The sequence below is a fragment of the Lotus japonicus genome, chromosome 1 (genome assembly GCF_012489685.1).
Source record: "Lotus japonicus ecotype B-129 chromosome 1, LjGifu_v1.2".
NCBI classification, from domain to species: domain Eukaryota; kingdom Viridiplantae; phylum Streptophyta; class Magnoliopsida; order Fabales; family Fabaceae; genus Lotus; species Lotus japonicus.
Window position 1 is genome coordinate 127,307,116 of NC_080041.1, and position 20,077 is coordinate 127,327,192.

The 20,077-nt window shown below is 38.1% G+C and overlaps 2 protein-coding genes across 6 annotated transcripts; both read left to right on the forward strand.

The window, feature by feature from the left end:
• The first annotated feature begins 344 nt into the window (after window positions 1-344).
• Window positions 345-9,342, forward strand: LOC130730496 (probable inactive histone-lysine N-methyltransferase SUVR2). 5 transcript variants are annotated; one of them, XM_057582522.1, is made up of 14 exons: window positions 345-501; window positions 647-744; window positions 857-884; window positions 1,658-1,765; window positions 1,885-2,102; window positions 2,203-2,244; window positions 2,346-2,763; window positions 3,409-3,584; window positions 3,787-4,611; window positions 4,771-5,033; window positions 6,239-6,305; window positions 6,417-6,467; window positions 6,780-6,876; window positions 9,034-9,342. In XM_057582522.1, exons 5-14 carry the CDS (start codon window positions 1,920-1,922, stop codon window positions 9,063-9,065), a joined length of 2,154 nt encoding a protein of 717 aa, XP_057438505.1. In that variant the 5' UTR covers window positions 345-501; window positions 647-744; window positions 857-884; window positions 1,658-1,765; window positions 1,885-1,919; the 3' UTR covers window positions 9,066-9,342. The 5 variants fall into 5 exon arrangements, with proteins under 5 accessions (XP_057438505.1, XP_057438506.1, XP_057438504.1 ...); XM_057582523.1 differs by having other exon boundaries at window positions 1,664-1,765; XM_057582521.1 differs by lacking the exon at window positions 1,658-1,765.
• A 1,430-nt stretch (window positions 9,343-10,772) lies between these two features.
• Window positions 10,773-12,204, forward strand: LOC130730497 (60S ribosomal protein L23). The gene is made up of 4 exons (XM_057582526.1): window positions 10,773-10,895; window positions 10,992-11,276; window positions 11,376-11,417; window positions 11,981-12,204. The coding sequence occupies exons 1-4, from the start codon at window positions 10,883-10,885 to the stop codon at window positions 12,061-12,063; spliced, it is 423 nt and encodes a 140-aa protein (XP_057438509.1). The 5' UTR covers window positions 10,773-10,882; the 3' UTR covers window positions 12,064-12,204.
• The last annotated feature ends 7,873 nt before the right edge of the window (window positions 12,205-20,077 follow it).

The following is a 20,077-nucleotide window of genomic DNA, read 5'->3' on the forward strand; positions in this document are numbered from 1 at the left end:
AAGAGAAGATACAAGTTGATGTAGAAGAACATAGAATGAGAAACAAAGGTTGAGAGAAATGGTTGTTAGAGGAACAAGAAATGGAAGATGACCATGGAAGTTTTTAGAAATCCATAATTAAAATGAGAAAGAAAGAGATTTGAGATTTTCTTACAACTTCAAATTTCGCTACGTAAGGGAATTAATACACGCGTATGGAGCCTCATTAGCTTTCGTCGGGCACATGCCTATCTCTATCCCCGATAATAATGATTAAAATTAAACAATTCAAAAATGCAATTTTACTCGGACGAGAGACTAAACTCGTGACGACATTATAAACATACACCTTGAGGGGTGATGTTGACGCGTTGGCTTTGAAGGTGAGGGTACATTAATGCTGCAAGAGTCCTTTACAACAGTCCTCATCTCGATTTCACTCTCTCTCGTCACTGTAAAACCTAAAACATCATGCAGCAATCTCCAGGTGAATGAATATGAAAGAGAGTGTAAAAGAAAAAGGTAAATTGAAGTGAATCCACGCCACTCTTCATTCTTCCTTCTCTGTTCTCCAATTTTAATTCTAACCTTTTCCATTTCCCCCCAAACTCCACAGACATAAACAAATTACAAAACAATAATCAAATTTCTCAATTCGAAAATGCAGGCAACCTTTGATTTCCGAAACCCTTGATTCCCGACCACATTGTCCCGCTGTTCGATTCTCGCTGGTTGAATCAAGGTTTCCTTTTCACTACGCTGTGTGTATGTCTCTGTGCCTGTGTTTATGTCTCGTTTTTCGCTTTGACTTCAATTTATTCTCAGTTTTCGCCTCACGATTAATTCATGTTTTTCTTTGATTCCGTGTAACTTTCAGGTTTGGATTGTTGTATGAGTCTACGCCGGTAAGATCACTGTCCTATTTTGCCCCTTTTGTGTTGGGTGTTTTCCTTAGCTTTGTGGGTATGGCTGTTAACATGTTCTCTCATCTCTGCACTTTTTTTGAAAGTGAGCTAGAAGCAAAGGATGATTGTTCATTTCCAATGCCCCATGTATGCATGCATGCTCCTTCTTGTATATTTCTCACTTCCAATGCAGCACAAGAGGTGGCTTAGTTGACATGATATATATGGTTGAAACTTGAAACTAGGAAAAAATTTCAGTTCTTCTACTTCCATTATATCAATTAAACCTATATCCTTGTATGGTTAACTATTTCAGGTTAAAATATATAAAAAAACTTTTAATTGATGATTGTTATTAGAGGAATGAGGAGGTATTTCAGGAGTGCAAAAGATTTTCTCAGATACCAGTTGTACTTTGACAAATCTTCCCCAGTTTTGCTTAGACCAATGGGCATTTTAATTTCAAGTGCAACACCTGTGGTACATATGATTTGAAAACTTTACGACATTTAGTTTTAAGGCCTTGTCCAAAACAGAACATTTGATTGAATAAGACAGATACTCGACCTTCTTTTGATTGAATTTATTTTCTTTATTTCTTTTTATGGAGTTTAGATTGGCATGCTTAGTTTTCTAGTTCAACTTTGTATATCAACACTCGTTTTCTCTTCCATCACATTTCCACCCACTTTCTCTCCCTGTCTCTCTCCTTTTCCTATCACATCACCATCATACCTCTCACTTCTCACTCTTCTATTCCTATCTCTCTCAAGCTGTAGATGCATTGTGGGTGTCAATGAACTTTTTCCTTTTTGAATATTGAAACGCTGGGCAAGGGCAACAAGTGTTTTTGTTATCTCCCCTGCTATTTTGTGTTCTATGTAAGTTAATATGAAAAAGTTCTTGATGAATGCTAGCTTTACTTTGTTCATAGACCATATATTGTATTTTTTCCATCTCAGAAATCTTTGAAAATTTAGTTGCATTTTGCATTTGGTAGCCTGTAGCAGAAGTAACCGCTGGCTGATAAAAAAAATGGCACCCAATCCAAAAGTAATCGCAGCATTTCGTGCAATGGCAAATCTTGGAATTCATGAATCAACAGTGAAACCGGTATTAAAGAAACTACTTAAACTGTATGATAAAAACTGGGAACTTATTGAAGAAGAGAATTATAGGGCTCTTGCAGATGCAATATTTGAGGAGGATGAAAATAAGGTGTACTTCCCACATTATCATCTATTTGTTTTTCTTTATCCACATTCTAGTCTATTCTACATACTCTCAAGTCTCATCTATTATCTGATATTATTAACAGGTGCCAGAGCCGGACCAGAATAATAATAGCAAGAAAGTTGATGTACATAACACTTCTTATTCCCTTTTGCTGAGTTTGTCCGTTTTTCTTACTTGCTTAAGCCTATGACTGCTGAAATGTCTTCTGGCTTTTAAAATATCCAGGAACGGGCGGCACATGATGAAGCTCAAGTGCATGATGAGCCATTGCGACCATTGAAGAGGTTGCGCTTAAGAGGCCAAGAGGGTCATTCTTCACGCCTTCTGAGTAACCCTGGCCCCAGTTCTGCTGCCTTTCCATTGAAAACACCTAAATTAGAAGATGACGCAACAATACCTGGAAGTAGTGCAAGGATTGAAGGGCATCAAGTTCAACCACAAGATGCTATTGTTGACAAGGGAAAGCAACCTGTGTCACCTCAAGATATTCCCGGAGGGAGAAGAATTTTATCTAACGGAAATTCCCCTGCTGTGCCATCGTCAAAAAACAAAATGCCTTATCCTTACAATTTTATCATTCCCAAGGATGAGCCTGTAGATGATATACCAGATTATGTGGTTCCCCTTGCAGTGATTCATCCTGGTATTCAACTGACCATGCCCTGATGAGAAGCTTCTTTTGCTCTCTCTCTCTCTCTCTCTCTCTCTCTCTCTCTCTCTCTCTCTCTCTATTTTTGTGTCATCTTGGTATTAACTTCATGGTCAACTTGTGTTTAGTTTTAATAATAAGTACGGTATATTTTTTGGTAACGTTGCGCACTAGATGGTAAAGTTTCTTAGGAAAATACAGGAAAAACTTATTGCTAATATACCTCAGAAGAAAAATAGTAGTCAATGTGCAAAATTGAGCTCAACAGTGATGATTTTTGTTGGAACTCAACTGAGTAATTTTAGCCCTTAAATGCCAGCATTTCACTGGGGCACACAATGTGATTCCACTGGCATATGATACAGGCATGTTCCTACTTGCATACTGTACGGCTTCTGCATTTTCAGAAAGTCTTTCATAAGATGCTTTCTGCTTGCTGTTGCTTTTATATGTGGAACTGTGGAAGGAACCCTGGTTCCTGGCATCAGGATTCAGAATTTGTCTTATGCCAAAGAAATGATACTTTTGTGTCATATATATATTAGTTTTTGTCCTTCTGTTGCCAACCTCCATTCAACTTTGAAGTTTGAATTGATGATTGTTTGATGAGTTTTATTTTGATTTGTTTTTCCTCTAAAGAACCAACAAGTGGAGGAGACTTGTCAATGAAGAATGATGCAACTGGAAAGCAAGATGGCCATGGCATAGTGGCATCACAATGCAGAGATGAAGATGTTGAAGGTGAAGAAGTTCTTCCTTCCTTAAATGAAGAAGCGACTTCTAATGCAGACCTAGCCTCATCATCTATGGGAGAGGTAAAGGTTTCTCAAAGTTGCATCCCAGTTCTTGGGATCAGATTTTCTTTTGCCTTGTGGTGGCCAAACTCTAAGAACTAATAGAGGATAATGTCTGCAATCATATAAAATCACTAACCCTAATTTTTCTGTCCTGAATCTGTTGAGAGATGGGTGTGATGGTTCGTTGGGAGTTAGAACTGATTTAAATAATGATTCACAGGAGGGATCTGTAAAGAAAGCTGTTGACGTTGCAAAGGAATCTGAGGCAAATGGCGATCTTGTTGTCAGTGGCAATAAAGATTTAGAGATGCACTCTTGCACTTCAAATGGATCACTCAGTGCTAAGCCTTCTACTGCCTTGGTTGCACTTCAAGATCCCATATCTCCACCTTGTTCGAGTGGTCAGGATGATCTTATGCTAGTTTCCAATAATGTTGGAATGGATGATATCTTAGATCATGATTATGGGAAGGAGCTCAGGGATCCTATATCTCCAAATTCATGTAACTTAGTTGATGCTTCTAAGAATCAGCTTACAAGTAATGATATAAAGGCTGTCTGTGATGTTAATGACCTCACAAAGGGAGAAGAAAGAGTGAAAATTTCATGGGTAAATAACACTACTGATGATCACCCACCATCCTTTCATTACATTCCCCGAAACCTTGTGTTCCGAGATGCGCATCTTGATATTTCTCTATCTCGTATTGGGAATGAGGATTGTTGTTTTACTTGTATGGGCAATTGTGTCTTGTCATCTAAACCATGTCGTTGTGCAAATAAAACTGGCGGTGAATTTGCTTACACTGCACAAGGCCTACTAAAGGAAGAGTTCTTGGAAGAGTGTATTGCCATGAGCCGCGGCACTCAAAATTATTTCTACTGCAAAGACTGCCCGTTTGAAAAATCTAAGAATGATGACGGGTTAGAACCATGTAAAGGACACTTGAAGAGGAAGTTTATTAAGGAGTGCTGGAGCAAATGTGGCTGTGGGAAACATTGTGGCAATCGGGTTGTCCAGCGTGGAATAACTTGCAACCTGCAGGTGATGTTTTAAGTCATCTTTACCCTAGCAAACAAATATATTTTCTTAAATGTTGATGTCAATGAGGTGACGCTTAAACTATTTACATTCTTAAAGACATCTATTCCTTCATAGAACTTTATTTAGATATGTTTTCTCTAATAATTTCGCACTACACAGGTGTTTTTAACTCCAGATGGAAAAGGGTGGGGTCTTCGCACCTTAGAGGATCTTCCAAAAGGTGCATTTGTATGTGAATTTGTTGGAGAAATTTTAACGGTCAAGGAGTTGCATGAGAGAAATTTGAAATTTCCCAAAAATGGGAAATATACATATCCAATTTTATTGGATGCTGATTGGGATTCAGGAGTCGTTAAGGATACAAAAGCCCTTTGCTTGTATGCAGCATCATATGGGAATGCTGCTAGGTTTATTAACCACAGGTACTAAAGTTTCTCAACTTTCACTCAAGTGTTTTGTGATTATTTATAAAAGGTTAACTCTAGAGATTCTCCTGTGCTCTGTAGCTTTTATTAATTATTTATTTTAATTATAAAGGATGAATTTTAGCAATTTAGTCCTCTACGTGTTGAGGCAGACATTGTTATTTACTTTTTAATGGTCTTGGGAGTCAGCAATGGGCCCCTGTTTAGTTCATCAACTTTATAAATTTCCTCAACTCAACAGGTGAATATTCTGCCAAATATCAATTGAACAAGAGCAGTTCAATATTTTTAGATAGTAACATGTAATGGTTTAAATACCATTTTTCACTGGCCTCCTAAGGTTCGATACTGGGTGAGCAAGTGGTTTGCTGACCATGTCATTCTTGAAGCGAAAATCATCCTAATCCAGTAGCTTTAATTTTGCCACTGTGTGTGTTAAAGGGAGAACCTTTATTACTTCTCCAGTATAAATTTAATTGGATTTATTAATATATTTTTTACAATTCTTTTGTCCGTCAAATATTTGCTTTAGTGCTTTTTTGAGTTCCTGGGAAGAGTAGAAGATTGAAGAAGGCAATTTTTTTTTCCTCTTTGTTGTGAGTTGAAGTTAGGTGCTTCACATAATGAACAAATGCCACAATGTAAGAAGAAAAATATCAGGCAATATATGTGAAGAAAGGGGCGGGGGAGGATATCATTTTAAGGAGAATGTTGTCAATTTTGATTTTCTGATACATATTCATATAAACAAGGTGTAGATTGCTTTTGCTTAGTTTTAATTTTTGGGACATCAGCTTCTAATTATCCCAAGTGAAAAAGAAAACGTATTGTTAATTATTGATTTGTGTGGGCCAAAAGTACTTACTGTAAAAGATGAAACAGAATTCTGCTGGAAGTGGTTCAATTTAGAGGTTTGTTGTCAATAACACAACAGAAAATTTCAGTTTAGAGAAAACAACCCGTGTTACTTTTCCATGTAAAATACTGGGTGCGATGAGAGAGTGTTGCAATGAACATGCCCTTAATTAAGTCAATGACTGAGTTTAAGGACACCAAGGTTCTTTCATGCGCTTGTTGATGGTAAATGTATGATTGTGTACTGTTAAGTATAAACTTTTTGAATGAGTGTCCTGGCAGACATTGGAATAATTATTAGGAAATTATGAAAGAAATTGTTTAATAATTCTATTTCGTTTTGGCAGATGTTTAGATGCAAACTTGATTGAGATCCCAGTTGAAGTTGAGGACCCTGCTCATCACTACTATCATGTGAGAAGTTAGCATGTCCAAAAAAATCCATTTGCAGTTTGTAATTTACTTTGTCAGCGAGATTGGCTCTTCAGAACACATCTGATGATGTTGATATTTTCAAATGTGCAGTTTGCCTTCTTCACATCCAGAAAAATATCAGCACAGGAAGAGCTCACTTGGGTGTGTGGATCTGTTCTGTAATATGTTTGTGAATGGTCCTATTTTTCATTAATTGTTTCCGTTTTTTATGGTGCATATTCATTGCTCTTTATTCTCAAGTAGGGCATAAATTAGCAACAAGTTGGCATAAGCATGGTTGAATTAAAGTTGTTACTGGTTACTCAATGAAAAATGCTATGTACACACGTGGAAGTTCATTTGTTGTTGAACATCTCTTACCTTCTCATTTTTAATTAGTTCATTTTTCAACTGTTAAACTATTGTAGGAAATGTTTTTTCATCTCGATAAGCTCATGCATAATTTTTCTTCAGGATTACAGCATAAACTTTGATGACCATGATCAGCCAGCTGAGTTGTTCCAGTGCAGATGTGGCAGTAAATTCTGCAGGAATATGAAGCGGCCAAACAGTAAGCTCTATCTTCCACTTGTGTATTGTGATTGTTTTACTTTCAATGTCAAAGTTGAATCTGCTACATTTATTTGGATAACTCAATTTTTAAGCTGTGGCCTTCTCTACTTTATTTCAATATTCATTTTATGTTGTGTATGTCAAGTTTTAGACCCCCTGATAGTTCATGTCATGAACCAATTATCCAGAAGCTTAAGCTATTGGGTAAATGATACTGAGTAGTTTTATATTATATTTCTAGTATGTTCCCTCACGCAATAGCCTATTGGGCTTGAAGCGTTGACAACACAGATCCACTTACTATGTGCTAAATTCAATTTTTTATTGGAATAATGAGGCACAAGGATCGAACTCCAAACCGCTTGGTCATAGAGGCTTTGATGCTATGTCATGAACCAATTATCCCAAAAGACTGTAAATGACACATGAATGGCTTTTTATTATATTTATTTATGAAATGGACTCCATCAACTTCTGAGTTGGTCTGTGATTCCATTTGATGGAAGCTGTTCTTTGTGCTGCACATCAATACCTGATCAATGGTATCATTTAATATGAAATTATGACAAAAATTTACGAAGGCAATAATTATGAGAAATGCTAGCGACACACTCTTTTGAACACTATCTCTAACAGGGTTGTTAATGGCGGATAGCGTAGTGTAGCGGCAAGCCCAAAAAACGCTATTTCGAGCGCTATAGCGGCAAATAGCAGTGAATAGTGGAGTAGCGGTGAACCCCCAGGACGCTACGCTATAGGCTATTGCGCCGCTATAGCGTGCTATTAACAAGCCTGGTCTCTAATACACTTCATTTGATTGGTTTATTTTTTGAAAAGTCAACAAATGTTTTAGTAAGTGAGAGAAATGTGTTGACTTTTGAAGAAATAAACCAATCACATGAAGAGTGTTTGTAATTGTATTTAAAAAGGCAATCTTTGATTGTTATGACATTATGCTTTACACTACATAAACCTCCGCTTCATTTTGCTTAATTGATTGTTGAAAAGGTTCTGCTCGTACTGCAGTCTGCAGTTTTATTTTTTAATTTGCTTGCTTTGTTGTGGGAATTGTATGTTAAACCAGTCATAGGATGTGTGTGAGAGAGCGTGTTCAAAAGAGGGTATTACCACTCTTTTTGTTTTCACTGTTTATCACCAATGTGGATTGATCTGTTTAGGCATTGTAGTGTTGAGTTTGATTTTAGAGAGTATTATTAGTGAAACTTCCGCTTACAGGTAGTTTATTGGGGTAAAATTGGATATATACTAATAATGTTATTGATTCTGCTATAAGTGATGGTTCTCTATTTCCTTTTCTGGAAGAGTTATATCGAACATGACTTTGACAGATATTGGCCTGGTTTAGGTTAGGATTCAGCTGTAAACTAAGCTGATATTTGAGCTCAGCTTAGCGTGGTTGCAACACTCATTAGTTAAAAACATGGTTTATGATCTTGAAATTTATACCGGTGACGCTTTCTATATACAAAAGATGACGAATTTGACTTGTGTATTTTATATCCCCACCACCTACCATATTAATTTATTGTATTCTATATATTTGTCGGTGGGTGGATGCTTCGATGTTTGCTTGGATAACCATTTCTGTATAGATGTGTGGAAAAGCAAATGGCTGTAGAAAAACTAAAAATTTTAGGTTGTGAAGATAGCTCAGTTGTTGAACATTTTCCTCGTCTAGAATATCCAAGAGAGATGGGAGCTAGGTAGCTCATAAACTTTCTTGTTTAGCTTCTTTCTCACAATCATACGGCCTTTTTCGGACACTAAAAATGGCTGTAGAAAAACTAAAAATTTTAGGTTGTGAAGATAGCTCAGTTGCTGAACATTTTCCTCGTCTAGAATATCCAAGAGAGATGGGAGCTAGGTAGCTCATAAACTTTCTTGTTTAGCTTCTTTCTCACAATCGTACGGCCTTTTTCGGACACTAATTACAAAGTACCTGACTCTTTGTAACTTGGCCTGTTTGGACACTAATTTCATAGGTAGAAATTGTCTTGTGTTTTTTGCAAGACTCTTTTAATGGCTGACAATTTGTTGTCTCTATCAAACAGTAAATGCATTTAATTGTTTTAGTTTTGGCATTTATCGTCATTATGATTATCTTACAAATTCATTTGGCACTTTCACAATGCAGGGTCCATTAGATCGTCAACTTCAGGATTGTAGCAATTCTCTGCTAATCTAATTTTGCTGCCAGATCAATGTCATGGATGGGGAGCAACGAGACCCCAACTTACTGAATTAGTCTATTTATTTGATTATTTATTGTTCTTATTGAAACTTGGATGCTAATCACTTAGTACAGTCATCTGGAAACTTAGGCAGGCATGGCCCTAGAAAAAGAAAATAACTTTTGGGGCATTAGCAAATCTGAGACTTTGATGTTTTATTACTGTGTCATTCGTTGGGTTTTGTTCATTGCTAATGGATTTTTTGTACTGAAGTCATGACAAATTAGTTGTTAAAAAAGTTACTGGTAATTTTTTTTTTGTGTGGTTTGAAGCTGATAAAGATGAACAAGTTAAACGCCCATTTTGCTACTGCTGCGATGTGAAATCAAAACAAAAGACCAATGTCATCATCATATAGATAAGTAAAGTCGCCAAAAGTAAAGTTAGTTAGCCAATGTCACCTTATACTGTTCTATCTTCTATTTCAAACTTTTAAAGTAAAAATGAAGAGTTGAGTGAAACATTTCATAAATCAACTTCATGATCGGTTGTGGCAAATTGATTGATAACGTTGAAATCGCATATAGTTTGTGGTAGGAGAAATGCTAATGTGCACTTGCCTTTTATTCAAAAGTGAATGGCCTCAAGGGCACTGGTGAGCAGGACCCCAATATATACTTTTAACAGTTTTTCTTTTATAAATTTTATCCAGAAACTGTTTTTGTCGACAAACAGATGTTAACAAATGATTTGTTCATAAAAGGTGAAGGAAAGGAGGGCCATAGCCGTAACAAAAAAAAGAAGGAGGTGCATAGTCCTGCATAAATGTTAACACTTCTTTTGTTGTTTTAACTTCCCCCTTTCTTCCTAACTTTAATTATCTATTTTTCTTCTCCATCACAGGCAGTTTAATAATTATATCTCTTAGTTATCAGTATCACCTCCTATTTTCACATACCATCATTCTCATGAATTATTCAACAAACAAATATGATTATTGATTAAAGAGATATTAAACTATGTGCATAACCTTAAAACAAAATATCATAAATGAAGGTAGTACAGGTGTGTAGATCGACTGTCAAAAGGTCACTGTGAATGCATTTATGTTAAATACTTGGTAGAGAGAGCTTTGCCGCACAGAGTAGTCCTACTAGCTCGAACATGATTGTCTCATTCAATGACACCAATCGTTCAAACTGAAAAAAGAAATGAAGGTAGTACCAAACAATTTAGCGTATGTTTGAGTGAATTGCAAGTGAGCGTTAATGGTGCTTTAGAACACCAAAGCTCAAGGCCATAACGTGAACGAAAACCTCAAAGTACCATTTAGGTTCCGCCGAACCATATGATAATGCAAACATACCCTAAAGAATTATGTGCAATATATAATTATGCAAATGTTCAATAAAACAAGTGTATGTAATGAAACTTGTAAGTATTATGTGCAATATATTGGGGGGAAGGGTAGCTCACTTGACAACTAAGGGAATGAAGAGATTTGCAGGGTGAAGGGTCAGGGTTCAAATCCTGGCGAATGAGCTAATTTACTAACAATTAACAACTAACATTGACCTATCAAAAAAAAATTATGTGCAATATATTTTCATGTAAAGAAAAATATGAAATAAAAGTAGGAAGTGAGGTGAGATTGTTATGGGCCTCATACTAGATATAGCGGCCCATTATATTCGGAGTGTGTGTTGGTGTGGTTAAACCCTAGCCCAAGAAGAGAAAGAGAATCATGCTGTATATATACAACACAAAGAGCGAAAACTAGGGTTTGTTGTGTCGCATCGACGAGCAGCAACAATGTCGAAGCGAGGTTCGATTTTCGATTCTCATCTCCATAGATGAATCAATCACTTGAACCTTGATTGATTGATCGTGTTAGCAACTAACTTCGTGTTTGATTTTGTAGGTCGCGGTGGTTCGGCGGGTAACAAGTTCAGGATGTCACTGGGTCTTCCGGTGGCGGCGACGGTGAACTGCGCCGACAACACGGGAGCGAAGAACCTGTACATCATTTCAGTGAAAGGGATCAAGGGAAGGCTGAACCGTTTGCCTTCTGCTTGCGTCGGTGACATGGTGATGGCGACTGTCAAGAAGGGAAAGCCTGATCTGCGTAAGAAGGTGCTTCCTGCTGTCATCGTTCGTCAGCGCAAGCCTTGGCGCCGAAAGGACGGTGTTTTCATGTATTTCGAAGGTGATTTCCACATTCCTCTTCCAAAATTCAATCACCTTGAGTACCTATACTTGTTTTTGTGCTGATTGATTTTGACTTGGTTGTTTTGGTTTTGTGCAGATAATGCTGGTGTAATTGTGAATCCAAAGGGTGAAATGAAAGGTAAATATAGCTCTTGTTTGTTTATATTATAGATTTTGAATGCATGATAGTTCTAGTAAATTGGTCATTTACATGAAGCCATGCTTATAGTTTGTGTAATGTTGCTTTTGGGGTGAGTTTTATTTTGAAAGAGCTTATTGAATAATCACTTGCTCATGAGATTATCTGGTATACTTATTGAAACTGAAATAGGTTGGAATTTTGTCATATAACTACTTAAATGTTCGAGCAAACACCTACTCGAATACTTAGCTTGTAATGTAGGCTGAAATAGGTAGGAACTTTGTCATAAAACTACTTCAATGTTTGAGTATACACCTACTTGAATACTTTGCTTGTAATGGAGGCTTAAGTAAGGTTTAGACAAGCTATTTAAAATGCCTTTTACTTGTGTCTTTGACAACTGGAATTGGTGTTTGATAGTTTGATTTTATTAACTTCAAAGGATTTGTTGAAGGACTGTGATTGGAATGGATTTTAATAGGTTTATATTTGAAGGGCTGATTGTGTACATATTGTGCATTCTGTTCTGGTTTTTATTATGGTTGTTTTTGTAATTGTAGGTTCTGCTATCACTGGTCCAATTGGAAAGGAGTGTGCAGATCTGTGGCCTAGGATTGCAAGTGCTGCAAATGCTATTGTTTAGTTTGGATTTCTAGTATTTATTTGACAATGTTTTGGCTTTTTTCTTTAAATTGTCTCGGATATTTCTAGGATTAATCGTATTCCAAAGTTACAGATTTTGAGTTTTGAAGAAATTGTTGGTTATAAGATTTGTTTCTAGTTATTCTTGTGTTCCAAATTATTCAATCTGCTTTATTCATGTTATCATTGTTCTGATTGATGTTGATAACAATAATTTGCATGTGCGAGTGGTTGATTGTGGTATTTATTATGCTTTGTTTTGCCATTTGTTTTTAAGCATGAATTCCAAGTTTCATGTTAGCTGTACCTACTGAATCATTATTGAGGTTTCTTAACTAGAATTTTTAAATGACTGTTGAGCATTAATACTTAGATTTCTTGAAGTGAATGATGTTCATATACTCTAGGACAGGTTTTTCACTGATGATAGTTTTGGTCACTCAGTGATGTCCATTTTTTTAGCTAAAGAAAAGATTGTTATTTGAGTTTGTTTTTATAATCTAAATCAAATGTATAATTTCTGTGAGTTAAATCATTTGATGTAATTTTTCACGGAGTGTGTCATGTGAGAATGTGGTTTTCTGTGATTTTATCGCATTGTTGCTGACTTACCAAGTGCAAGAGTGAGAATTACCTTATACATATGTCCTGTTTTTTTATTTAGGAACAGATTAAGTCAGATGTTTTTGAGTGATGAAAAGTTTTTGTTGGAATCAGCCAATTTGATAATTCAAGTTATCAAATATTCAACTTTTCACAGATTATTTGTGATTTGAGATCTAATTTTGTAAATTTCATGATAGAACTAATAATTGTAGGTATGTTGTAAGCCTTATGGTCGAATTTAGCCACTCTAATTTTTTTTTTGACATGTGTGTTGTATGTGTTGTTTTTATGTGAATGTTTCAGTTTCATTTTTCATTGTTATCAATGTGCATGCCTAATTAAATTGTAAAACACGGGGCAGTCCTAACAAATGGTAAGGCAAACAAGTTGTCGTTTTTCTGCTATTTTATGTGAGGGTAAAGCATTTAATTAAGTTGTATGTTGTTTTTATGTGAATGTTTCAGTTTCATTTTTCATTATTATCAATGTGCATGCCTAATTAAATTGTAAAACACGGGGCAGTCCTAACAAATGGTAAGGCAAACAAGTTGTCGTTTTTCTGCTATTTTATGTGAGGGTAAAGCATTTACTTATACTCCCTCCGTAAGGGATCTTATAATAGGGACAGAGGGAGTATAAACTAACAATAGTTTCTCATAATTCATAAGATTAAAAGCTCGGACCATGATATGAACATTGATTATATCTCATAAATATAACAGACTATGATAGGATATAATGTAACAACATATTATAGACTGACAGGACAGAATATCTATACAAATCAGCTTCACATAAATAATTTATCTTGTTTTCACTCCACGAATATCATCAAAACCCCAGATGACCATTCATTTTTTTGCCTCCTTACCTAAAAATAGACATTGCACTTCAAAAGGGAAAAGGAAGGAAAAAAACTATCTGAACAAAGGGAAGGAAAAAACTATCTGAACAAAGGGAAGGAAAAAACTATCTGAACCCATGTCCTCTCTTGAACCTTCGCCAAAGAAAATTGAAAAAGCATAGTATTAAGACTCGTTTGATGCGCCGTATTAGACATGATAGTATAAGTTTATACAATATATTATGGACTTATCCATTGTTTCGTGTTTACATTTTATTGTATAAGCTTATACATTAATATCCTCTTATACATTAGAATGATGAATTATTTAATTTACCCTATAGATGATAGATAAGACATGATAAAAGTATGATGTATAAACTATTTGAATATATTTAATCAATCACCTCTACAACCACCCTCCACCACCACCGCCACCAACACCACCACCACCAACACCATCATTACTGCCGCCGTCGCCACCACCACCACCACGCTCCATCACTGTCACCAACATTGATACCGTCATCGTTATCGCCACTACTCCCACTACCACCGCCACCATCCACCACCACTGTCGCTGCCACCACCACTGCCACCGCTGTCGCTGTCGCTGCCACCACTAACACGCTCCACCACTCCCACCATCATTGATACCGTCATCGCTATCACGTCAATACCACTGCCGCCCCCACCCTCCACCTTCCACCACTGCCACCATCACCGCCACCACCATCACCTTTCAATACAAATACAACCACTACCACCATTGTCGCTACAAAATTCTACAGTGTATGACAAAAAATTGTATAGTATTAAAATTTTATCAGGCCTTATTCTATTAGGCCTAATACAATCAGCCTTATACTATACAACATACCAAACAGACCCTTAATCTAATAATTTCTTTTATGGTTTCGCTTTTATAAAAACATTTTTTTATGATATAAGTATTTCATAAATGACTAACCAAAAAAAGGTGTTAACTCAAGAATCCAACGCCAAGTTTTTCATTCATACACTATGAAGAGATGTTCCACCCTTATTTCAGTATATGACCATGACAAGTGTGTTATACATAAGTGATCACACTTCATAGTAAAATACACCATCATAAAAAACTAACATCTGAATACATAAATGCCAAAAAGGAACTCATATACTTGCTTGAAAGACAGCTATCATGTAAGGAAAGAAAATAGATACAGAATGCAAAAATTTAACAAATCCGCAAAATTAATAATAGCTAATTGAAGAATAAACATAAATATTTGAAGGTGTAGTTGATACATTCTGAGGAATGTTTTCCAAAAGTGCAAAAGCACACATAATCTACCAAGGTGAAATCAAACTCTCCATCTCAACATATATATCTTTAATTATAAGAGTCCTGTGTTTCATCAAACCAATTTTTTTTTCAAGATGAGACCTCCTAAAAGTGTCATTTTTGTGACCATAAACATATACATTCCGACCACCAGGGTAGACCAGTGATTCATCATTCTCCAATTTTGTTCCCAGCTTCTGGACCCTACTTGACCCACATTTTGTTTGCTGATAATTCAATTTTGTTCGCTAGAGCTAAAGCTGAGGAATTGTACAACGTCCAGCGTCTTTTGAATCTGTACTCCCGGGCATTGGATCAACCCATTAATACCACCAAATCTGGTGTAATTGGGGGAAGAAATCTCTCACCGGAAGCTCTTCTCCAACTTGCAAGCATTCTTGATATGCAAGTGTGGGATTCACCAGGGAGATATCTAGGCCTCCCAGCTGAGTGGGGGAGGTCAAAGTCTCGGGCTTTGAACTGGATCACAAAGAGGGTTATGAATAAGATCACAGGTTGGAAAGGTAAACTGCTCAACCAGTCAGGGAAGGAAGTTTTAATCAAGGTAGTGTTACAGTCTATCCCCTCGTATGCGATGTCAATTGTCAGATTTCCTAAAGGGTTTTGTGATGCTCTTTGTGCGAAAGTGGCACGGTTTTGGTGGTGCAAGACTAAGAGAGAAAAGGGCATCCACTGGAGAAAGTGAAGGGTCCTCACTAGATCAAAACCGGTTGGTGGATTGGGATTCAGGAATTTCTACAATATGAATACGAATTTGCTGGCCAAGCAAGCCTGGAGGGTCTTACAATCTCCGGAGTCTTTGTGGGTACAAACCCTCAAGTCTCTACATTTTCCGAATGGGTCCTTTTCTAGTGCTCGGCGTAAAAGGAGCGCTTCTTGGGCCTGGAGCAGTCTCTTACAGGGAAGAGACTTCATTATCCAGCATGGCCACTGGCAGGTTGGGAATGGCAAGGATATTGACGTGTGGAAGCATAACTGGGTGAGCTCCGGGGTAAAACTCGTGGAAAACCAAACACACAAAGAGATGCCAGTGCAACACTTATTGGGAAGAGATACGAGAGGCTGGGATGAAAGTAAAGTTAGGTAAGTAGTTCCTCAGAATCGAGTACTCGAAGTGCTTCACACACCGGTTAGTTGGACACCACAAAAAGACCAATTGTTCTGGCCGTACAACAAGGTAGGAACCTATGCTGTTAACTCGGGATACTTTGTGGCTAACGAGGAAGATTACAACCTCCAAGGGCTGGTTTCTTCATCCTCTCCTCAAGACCCTCTCTTATGGAAGCTGGTTTAGGGAGCCTTAGTGCCCCAAAAAATACAAATCACATATTGTATAATGCTTTCCAAGTGCTGCTCGCACAGTATCAGACAAAATTTCATGAAGTCAGCGGTCTCCCTACTGCACTGGCGATATAGCTAAAACCAGAGGCTGACCAAAGAGATACAAGAATGGGCATTTTAGAATAGCCCTTACCGTCTGTGGATATAAGTAACTTAGTGCATTGCATGTAAGGCTTGGAAGAAGAAAATGAAATACGAACAACCGCGCTGGTCGTAATAGATCGACTTTCATGCTAGTTCTTGCTCCAGCATGAAATTTCCATTTCAGGGAAGGTTTTTTGGACTAAGGGTACCATGATAATTTCTGTTTTATCGAGCCCTGCTTTGGTCTCTGGTTTGATGGTTGCACGTGCTAAAAATCCGGTACATTCCGTTTTGTTTCCCATCCCAGTCTTTCGCAACACTTTAGGTTTACTTCTTTTGTTAGGTCTCGACTTCTCCGCTATGATCTTCCCAGTAGTTCATATAGGAGCTATAGCCGTTTCAAGATGTTTCTATGGAGCTTGTGCCATAACGCTATAGCTGTGAAAGGTAACCTAGCTAGAAGGCACATTACTAATGATGCCTTGTGTCCAATTTGCAATGATGCAGATGAGTCTATCATTCACACGTTCATAGGTTGTAGCTGGACCCGACCGGTCTGGTTTGGCTCCGCTCTCAACTTAACCATCAACACCGCTGGAGTTGGGTCTCTTGAAGATTGGCTCTTAGCCTTAGTTGCTACATGGGGTACTAATAAAGACCGGGTATCTTCTGCTTTCTCCATGGTAAGCTTCCTTCTGTGGGGTATTTGGAAAGCTAGAAATGGCGATGTCTTCTCTAACAACACACTCGACCCTCTACAAGTTATCATGCTATCCCAACGATCTCACCAAGAATACATCAACTCTATTGCTAAGGTTGCTCAACAACCTGTGTGTGAGGTGAGCAGGAGAACCCTTCCTCACTGGAAAAGGCCACGTGTGGATTAGATCAAGTGTAACACTGATGCTGCTTTTAATAAGAAGAATCTTCAAGCTACTGGAAGCACGATTATCAGGGATGAGAGAACTTACCTGCTAACGGGACAAACTAGCCACTTCTTCGCACGCTCGCCGCTGGTTGCAGGCCCTTGCCTTGAGAGATGCAATGGCCTTTGTTACAAATCTAGGATGCTCCAAGGTTATCTTCGAATCCGACTCTCTTGAACTTATTCAAGCCTGCAGGGGGCTGAAAGAGTTGGGATCCATCTCTGTGCTTATTCATGACATCAAGAGTATGGTTCGTGCGCTTGAGGTCTTTGGTTTCTCTTGGACACCTCGAGAATGTAACAAAGCTGCCCATATTGCAGCTGTTCTGAGCTGGAATGGAAGATTGAATCAGAATTGGACCTAGAATCCACCACCTACGCTGACAGATGCGCTAAACAAAGATAAGATGAACTCTGACAGAGATATCCCTCTTGTGTGTCCCCCCTTCAACCCCTTGTTCAGGCCCAAGAGCATCATGCGCCTCCTTTTCCTGCTCCCTCACTTTCTGTGAGGCAAAGACCACCACCAAGACCAGGCGAACTAAGAAGGCAGCCATGATGGCCTTGTAGTGCATCCTAACTTTAATTTGATCCCACTGGATTGATGTTCTTACTTGAAGGTTGTTTGGCTTTTTGGTAGTTTTAGTGCCACAACCTGTTCTTCTCTCCTTTAATAATTGGGATCGGGGTAGTTGGTATTTATTGTTTAGGCAGGTGGGTCTTTTTGTTGCTTACCACCTTGCGTTATTTTCAGTCCCCTATTTATGTTCATGCCTGAATGTAAGTAGTTTGTTCAGAGCATTGAAATGGGTCAACTAGCTAGCTTTGCTACATGTTTATTCTCTAGCTATGCTTTCTATTGAGTGCGGACCTTGGGCCCTTTGGGTCGTGCAGACCATTCCTTGTACATCTTTGGAGCTAGACTCCTTTTGGATTAATGATATGACATTAACCATTGACAAAAAAAAAATCATTCTCCAAAACACAAAGTAAGTGGCGGTCCTTAAGCCGATACCAGTTTAAAGGCACACGAGATAAGAAGTTTGATGAAAAACTGAACAATTTAGTCCATGACTCACTCTTTCCATACTCCTTCATAACCCAAAAATATGAATTAGCAAGTATGCACAAACAGTCCCCCATGACATCCAAGCTCAACTCATAATCCACCTCTATTCCATGATGAGGCTGCAAAAATTCTTGGAAAGTCTCGTTCCCTAAATCAAGAGACGCGTCATACCGCGCGCCAACCAATTTACTGCATCCCTCACAAATTTTCCTCCATCACCACTATTTTGATGGGGGATACAAGGGAAATTATGAATCTTTCTCCAAGAATTGGAGCCCAAAGTATGAACCATGACATGGGTTTGAGTTTCGCGTGACCAACATTTAAAAAAAAAATCACAACCAGCTTGAAACTCTCAGAGAGATGATCGTAACCAAACCCGTATGTAAGAATCGAATATGACTTTGACACTTCTTCCAAAAGCGGTAATTCCCAGAATTTCCGAGTAGAAGGGTTCCATACGAATAAGGAATAACCAAATTCGCAGGTGTACTTCCAACAACAGATGATGCCATCGCAGGACCCAACGACTAAATATTCACGGTGGTGTTTCAACGGATGATGCGTGCCACTGGTGGTCGCAACCGCCTTGAGAACGGAGGGGAGTGGGTACGACATGAAATTGATATTATGTGAGCGGTGTTCCTTGAACCTTACGAGGAGGATGCAGGAGTTGAACCGGCGAAGGTGCATTCTGGCGAATTTGTGATCGGAAATCAAGGAATTCCAGGACTTGCAGACGCACTGGATTTGTGAGAGGAACTTCATCGGAAACCTGATTATGATTTCTTCCACGATCTCGATCCGGAGGGTTGGGAGCGGCGGCGCGAGATGTGAGTCGCAGGGTGGGTTGGGGGTGGAACAGAGTGAAGGTGAGGTTGAAGTCTCTGTGGAGGTAGGTGATGAAACTGTGGAGGTTGGCGCCATTTGTGATTGTAGAAGACGTATGATAACCTAAATCCTCTTGTTAGTTGCTACTTTTTTTTTTTGGTACATCGGAACTATATATTGCACCTGCTAGGAATCGATCCCTGGACCTCCTCCAACCCATCTGCAACATCAGGCCAGTAAAGAATGTCCTCTTCAACATAAATGGAGAGTGGAATAGCCAGAATGCTTTGAGTTGTACTTGGACAAAAGACAGCTTCAACCACATTTCTCCACCAAACTCTATGAGTTGGTTCTAACAAGTCTTCCGCTCTCGTAATACCCGCAAAATCTTCCAAGTCACTGCGAAAAATGAGAGGCGGTTTATTCATGAGCCAATTATCTTTCCACACATTAACTTAGAGTCATGCCCCCAATTCTCCATTTACCACCTCATTCAAACATCCAACTAGTTTTCAGAATGCTAGACTAAGCATAGCTTGACCGTCACCCCTTCTTTGCCTTACACATGCTACCACTAGGAAAGTACACTACCTTAAAGACCCGAGCCAACAAAGCATATGGGGCCAAATAAATACGCCACCAATTTTTACCTACCAACATTGTATTGAAGGATTTAAAATCCCAAAATCTAAGTCCTCCGTCATATTTTTGCTTGCAAAGATTGCGCCAATTCGTCCAATGCTTACCACAGCGAGAAGCATCACTGTCCCAGAATAATATGCACGAGAAAGTGATTTTTCCTTCCACCCCTTAAGCTTTAATTATAAGAGGCTTGTGTTTCATCAAACCAATTTTTTTTCAAGATGAGACCTCCTAATAGTGTCATTTTTGTGATTATAAATATATACATCATCCCGACCACCAGAGTAGATCAGCAATTCATCATTCTCCAAAACACAAAGTAAGT